General features: G+C 36.5%; 2 protein-coding genes across 2 annotated transcripts in view; both read left to right on the forward strand.

Annotated features, from left to right (window-relative positions):
- The window catches only part of LOC9317152 (LRR repeats and ubiquitin-like domain-containing protein At2g30105), a 25,909-nt gene that overhangs the window by 11,484 nt on the left and 7,461 nt on the right, over positions 1–6,964 (forward strand). The window lies entirely within an intron of this gene.
- LOC9317153 (protein LIGHT-DEPENDENT SHORT HYPOCOTYLS 6) lies at positions 303–1,164 on the forward strand. The gene has a single exon (XM_002879204.2). It carries the CDS (start codon positions 557–559, stop codon positions 1,136–1,138), a length of 582 nt encoding a protein of 193 aa, XP_002879250.1. The 5' UTR covers positions 303–556; the 3' UTR covers positions 1,139–1,164.

Here is a 6,964-nt window from a genome sequence, read left to right on the forward strand (position 1 = left end):
TTATCAATTCTTAATGTCAACTTTAGGTGAGATTCCAATAACCGGTCATTCCAATTATATTTGACGTCATTTATTGCGAGCTGCGTTTCGAACCGAACAAACCAAGAAGGCAAGAACATAACACAAATTTTTCAAAATTTATTCACTGGAGATGATGATGATGATGATAGTCATCATTAAATGAAATCTACTTACATAGATGTCCTGCCTGGTTGTCTCTAGCTTAATTCAGTGGTGGTTATCTAAACCGGATTTAACCAATCGATACTAATTTATATGTAATTGATTAATTAATTAAACAAAAAAGCATAAAAATCTACCGTTCAGCAAAACTTGTCAGGTGGACTTTTGGTAGGGACATTGGCCACGTGATTTCTACATTTCTAAATTTCCACTCTTTTGTCTCTTCTCTTCATAATTCTCTTTCACACCATCCAAATTCCAAATTCCAAAACCAAAACTAAAAAAACTCAACACACTCTTTCTCTTCATAACTCCAAAAACACTCACAAATCCCAACCTAAAAGACTCATCCGATCCATCACCGGATCTTCTCATGGAACCCGCCGCTTCCGGGTCACCGCAACCCTCATCCCCATCCACATCACCACCACCACCACCACAACCAAGTCGTTACGAGTCACAAAAACGCCGCGACTGGAACACGTTTCTACAATACCTGAGAAACCACAAACCACCCTTAACGCTAACTCGCTGCAGCGGTGCACACGTACTCAAGTTCCTCAAGTACTTAGACCAGTTCGGGAAAACCAAAGTCCACGTGGAAACCTGTCCTTTCTTCGGCCATCCGGATCCACCATCTTCTTGCTCTTGTCCTCACAAGCAAGCTTGGGGATCTCTCGACGCTTTGATCGGACGGCTTAGAGCTGCTTACGAAGAAAACGGTGGACGGCCCGATTCGAACCCGTTTGCTGCACGCGCCGTTAGGATTTACTTGAGGGAAGTCAAAGAGAGTCAAGCTAAGGCTCGTGGGATTCCTTATGAGAAAAAGAAACGGAAACGTAAACCTACCGTTACCTCCGTTAGATTGGATGTGGATTTAACGAGTAGTGTCACCGGAGACGGGAGTAACAGTGATTCTCCGGCTACCTCCGGAGCCGTACCTTCCCTAGGTTAATATTATTAGACCTAATTTGCTTATTATATCTATCTATATATATATATATATATATGTTATCTGTAAATTTACATTTTTTTTAGTGTAGTCGCTACAATTTAGTTATATATTCTATTTGTTTCAAAATATATGATGTTTTAGCATTAAGCACATACTTTAAGAAATTATTTTTTAAAAAAAAATTATCATTTAATATTTAATTTAATAAAATTTAACCAATAATATAAAAGACTGCATAACAGAAATAATAATAAAATATCAAATGCATTTAAAAGTTATTTAAAAATTGCATAGAAAATTGTAAACATCTTATATTTGAAACAAACTAAAAACTCTAAAACATCCTCTAAAATGAAACAGAGTGAATACATTTTTAGTTGATCGTAAAAAGACATTTGTTCCGGAGTTGCTATATAGTTATTAATTTTTTTTCACTAGATTTATTATTTATTGCAAATTTATGAGAACTGTTACATAGAAGATTTTACAACGGACAATTCCTTCCGATTCTTATTAGATCCACGATAGACGATACTTCTTTCTTCGTGCTCTTGACGGACACTTTTAATGATCCACGATATGACGATACTTCTCTCTGCGTAGAATCTTGACGAACGACAATAATTATATATCGCTGGAGATCTCCTGCACATTTGCCTCCATTAATCTGCAAATTTATTAATAAATCGTAATATGTAGGACTCGAACCCCAAACCTCTTGGTGTAGAAACATTAATTAATCTTTAGTCAATCAATAGGCCAAAGAAGCTATATAGTTATTAATATCTTTGAAGTTAGTGGTTCATAGTATATACTACTTTTTTAACGAAGATCTTCAATTTCTGATATGAGGATGAGATTGTTCAGAGAATTAATGAAGACTATTTTAGATTCAAAATTTTGTGAAAGTGATGAGAGATATAACCAACGATGAATGAAAGAGGTGAGACGTTTTTGTCTTAGTGTGTATGTTTTTTTTTTTTTTTTTGTGTTTTGTTGTTGTTAGTATATATATATATAATTAAATCCATATACGTTGATTTTTAATTTGTATCTATTTGATTATTATTGGGTTGAAGAGCAGCTTTCATTCTTCACACAAAGTTTTGATTTTAGTCTCAAATATTTTGTCTCTGTCCGATATGTCCTACACTCCTACTATATATTCTTAAATCGATTTCGTGACAAATCATCCAATTATTCAAAGCAATAAGTTGTCATTTTTTTTTTTGATAACCCAGTATCCAGACCACACAGTGATCTGACTAGCCCACTGGGCCTAAGCCCACGTCACAGGGATTTTTAAGCCTCCACTTAAGAGCCCCCTGATAAACTCGTGGTCTGGGGCGCCTGAGCAAGTCCGCATGTAAATTCCCAGGTGGCCACAGGAGTGAGAGAGCGAAACTGCGTCTGGGGAGGATCGATCCCTGGCTTAAGTTGTCATCTTTACATTTCCATTTACTTTTTTTTTTCAAGGATCGATCCCTGGCTTAAGTTGTCATCTTTACATTTCCATTTACTTTTTTTTTTCAAAAACTTTAAAACTACATTTCGAGTGAATTGGTAAAACTGTTTTTAAAGTGGATTTTTCAATTGCTTTAGAAATGATCTAATAAATAATTATTGAACATCTTCATGGATCATCTTCTATATATTTTCACTGCTAACTTGTATTTTTTTACGTAGACGACGGTAAATTGTCTGGACATTTTGCAAGTTTATGTAGCATTCGATGTCGCTTAATCGTTTGTTATTGTGATGAATGTTCACTTGAACTTCTGAAATTTCATGTAAAGAAATGTATGTAAGATTTCATGATACGTTTTAGGATACCTTCCATGTCGGGCAAGGAAAACACTCGCACTATAGATGTACTCGTTCTTCATATTTTCCAAAGGGTCATGGGTTTAGGTCTTAATCCGGCTAAAACGTATGCTAGTCTCTACGAGTGATTAAAAATGGTCTGTCGCATCATGATGAAACCAAGATAACTCTCAAAAAACAAAAATAAAACAATTATCAAGTTTGTTATGTAAGTGCGGATGAGGTAAGATAAATTGTAGAAAGTAAACGAGACAAGAAATTTGTTAACGAGGTTCGGTTTTTCCTACTCCCCGGGACAAAGTCCAGATTTCGATTTCACTAGAACAAGAAAGCAAATTACAACCAATTCGCAAACGCGTAAAACAAGCCCAACCCTCTTGATTTACCGCTCCCTTCTATAACGTGAAACCTTAAGGATAATCTCTACCCTTAACTAAACTCCCCTTGAGTCTAGATTTAATCAGGATAACCTAACCCTGAGCTAAACTCCCCTTGAGCCTAGACTTCAAAACAAAACCACTTGATCACACAAGCACAAAACCCGCAAAACTAAGTTGCACAAAACCGCGAAACTATGTCGCACACACCCTCTGAAAGCTCTCAATGATTTGCCTATATGCCTCAGCTCTCTTCCTCTCCAAGACGTCCTCCACTCCTCCTTATATAGCCAAAACGATTTCCTAATCACCATAGGAGAAGATTTCCAATTTCCATAAGAAAAAGTAAATTTCCTTTTATAGTTTTCCTTTTTCTCATCAAACTCCACTTTCATCAAGTCTTCCAAATCTCTTTAAGTTCTTTTTCCTTTGTGATTTATCCTCTAAACACGCTCCAAACATATCTTCTCAAACCTTCTAGAAATCGACACTCACACAAAAACAGTCGCATCTTGACTTACTTCTTGAATTATTCAGCAACTCCATCAGACAAACTCTTGTATTACTTCTTGACTCATTCAACAACTTAATCAGACTCTAGCTACATCTTAATGTTATGTGGTATATTTACTTTGTACTCCACAGTACGTTAATACAGAAAAATATTTCCCAGTTTCCACAAGTGCTTGAAGGTACGTACGTCAATGTGAATACTCACACACACGTGTACATAAATAGGCTTGGAAAGATATTAGGAACGTGAGAGGAAGAAGATGTTGGCTACTATTTTCCGACCGACATGAGGCCTCGCTCCTGTGATCTTAAGTGCGTGCAAAAGTAGCCACCCGTGTGCAGTGTGCTTTCGCCATGTACGTTTTAAGTTTTAACCTGTCAGTGTCAGTTGTTTGCTTGCGTCAGTCGTCTATCTCAAGAAAAAAAGTGTTTTCGATCGTTTCTTAAAATATAAGGACTATTCCACATAATTGGACTATTCCACATAATTGGAAGAAGATATTACTTTTGCTATGTATACATAGCCATTGAATCTTCAGTTGATGATCCCTTAAGAGCAACTCCAATGTCAACTTCCTTCTTCACTTCATCTACCTTCTTCATCTTTTCTTTAGCTTCATATGCTTTGCTTAACTCAAAACCTTGAAGAATCCCAACAAACTCATCAAAAGCCATCTCATCTAGATTATGAGCTTCTTCAACTGCAGAAATATTTGACTCAAATTTTGCAGGCAATGATCTCTTCAACTTCTTCACTAGCTTTTTGTCCTTGTAGACCTTTCCAAGAGCAAACGATTCATTAGATATGTCACATAACTTTGCACTAAAATCAGCCACAGTTTCCTCTTCTTCTATCCTTAGATTCTCAAATTGCGAAGCCAACATATCCAATTTCGTTCTCTTAACGCTTGTAGTACCTTCAAACATATTCTCCAATGTCTTCCATGCTTTTTGAGCTGATGCACATTGAGAAATCAACTTAAAACGGCTTAAATCAATAGCATTGTAAATCGCAGTCTTAGCCTTAGAATTACAACTTGATAGCTTTTTCTCTGTAGCAGTCCACTTATCTCTTGGCTTGAGACTTACAACTCCATCATCATCCGTAACTTTAGGAGCCTCCCAACCAAGTTCAATTGAATTCCAACAATCTTCATCAAGATTACTAATAAAAGCTTGCATACGAACCTTCCAATATCCATAATTCGCTGAATCAAGAAGTGGTGGTCTTGTCATAGATGTACCTTCCTTGTATGACTCCATCTCACACGATTCTCAGCTCTGACTTACTTTCTGAACGATCTCCTGAACAATCTTCTGAACGATCTGCTGAACCTCACCCTGATCTACCCGAAACAAGACTAAATCTCTATCGAGAACCCGCTCTGATACCAATTGTAAGTGCGGATGAGGTAAGATAAATTGTAGAAAGTAAACGAGACAAGAAATTTGTTAACGAGGTTCGGTTTTTCCTACTCCCCGGGACCAAGTCCAGATTTTGATTTCACTAGAACAAGAAAGCAAATTACAACCAATTCGGAAACGCGTAAAACAAGCCCAACCCTCTTGATTTACCGCTCCCTTCTATAACGTGAAACCTTAAGGATAATCTCTACCCTTAACTAAACTCCCATTGAGTCTAGATTTAATCAGGATAACCTAACCCTGAGCTAAACTCCCCTTGAGCCTAGACTTCAAAACAAAACCACTTGATCACACAAGCACAAAACCCGCAAAACTAAGTTGTACAAAACCGCGAAACTATGTCGCACACACCCTCTGAAAGCTCTCAATGATTTGCCTATATGCCTCAGCTCTCTTCCTCTCCAAGACGTCCTCCACTCCTCCTTATATAGCCAAAACGATTTCCTAATCACCATAGGAGAAGATTTCCAATTTCCATAAGAAAAAGTAAATTTCCTTTTATAGTTTTCCTTTTTCTCATCAAACTCCACTTTCATCAAGTCTTCCAAATCTCTTTAAGTTCTTTTTCCTTTGTGATTTATCCTCTAAACACGCTCCAAACATATCTTCTCAAACCTTCTAGAAATCGACACTCACACAAAAACAGTCGCATCTTGACTTACTTCTTGAATTATTCAGCAACTCCATCAGACAAACTCTTGTATTACTTCTTGACTCATTCAACAACTTAATCAGACTCTAGCTACATCTTAATGTTATGTGGTATATTTACTTTGTACTCCACAGTACGTTAATACAGAAAAATATTTCCCAGTTTCCACAAGTGCTTGAAGGTACGTACGTCAATGTGAATACTCACACACACGTGTACATAAATAGGCTTGGAAAGATATTAGGAACGTGAGAGGAAGAAGATGTTGGCTACTATTTTCCGACCGACATGAGGCCTCGCTCCTGTGATCTTAAGTGTGTGCAAAAGTAGCCACCCGTGTGCAGTGTGCTTTCGCCATGTACGTTTTAAGTTTTAACCTGTCAGTGTCAGTTGTTTGCTTGCGTCAGTCGTCTATCTCAAGAAAAAAGTGTTTTCGATCGTTTCTTAAAATATAAGGACTATTCCACATAATTGAACCAGCTTTTGCTCTTCACGCCACTGATTTTTTGGAATAGTGTCTTTTGAGATTTGATCTTATTTCAATGATTTTATTTTTTAATGAGTATAATCACCTTTTATAACTCTAATTATTTCAAAGTGAGTAAAGGTTAATTTTCTTTGTTTAAGTCTTAATTACTTGACTGACCCCCAAACTACTGAAGCAAATACACTACAAAAACCTTTTTGGGAATATCAAAATCTATGGGTAAAATTTAGAAATCTCTATTATGATCAATTCCAAAATGAAATAAGGCTAGAAAGAAATCCAATTCCTAGAGTTATTTTATTTTAAAGAATAAAATAGAAAAATAAGTTTAAAATGTTCTAAAACCGGTTAAATATGCGTCAAAGAGCTTCTCTTGGCTACATCTCTTTCTTCATATCTCCTCTTCTCTTATATGGAACTCTTGATACAAAGAACCTAGTCAAGAGATGCAACAATTGTTGGTGGGTCATCATCTCTTGGACGGTTGCTTGCATCATATAATTGATGTCAAGGCTATTCTCAACGAACTCCTTAACCACCAAAACTGG

This window comes from Arabidopsis lyrata (assembly GCF_000004255.2).
Source record: "Arabidopsis lyrata subsp. lyrata unplaced genomic scaffold ARALYscaffold_4, whole genome shotgun sequence".
Taxonomy (NCBI): domain Eukaryota; kingdom Viridiplantae; phylum Streptophyta; class Magnoliopsida; order Brassicales; family Brassicaceae; genus Arabidopsis; species Arabidopsis lyrata.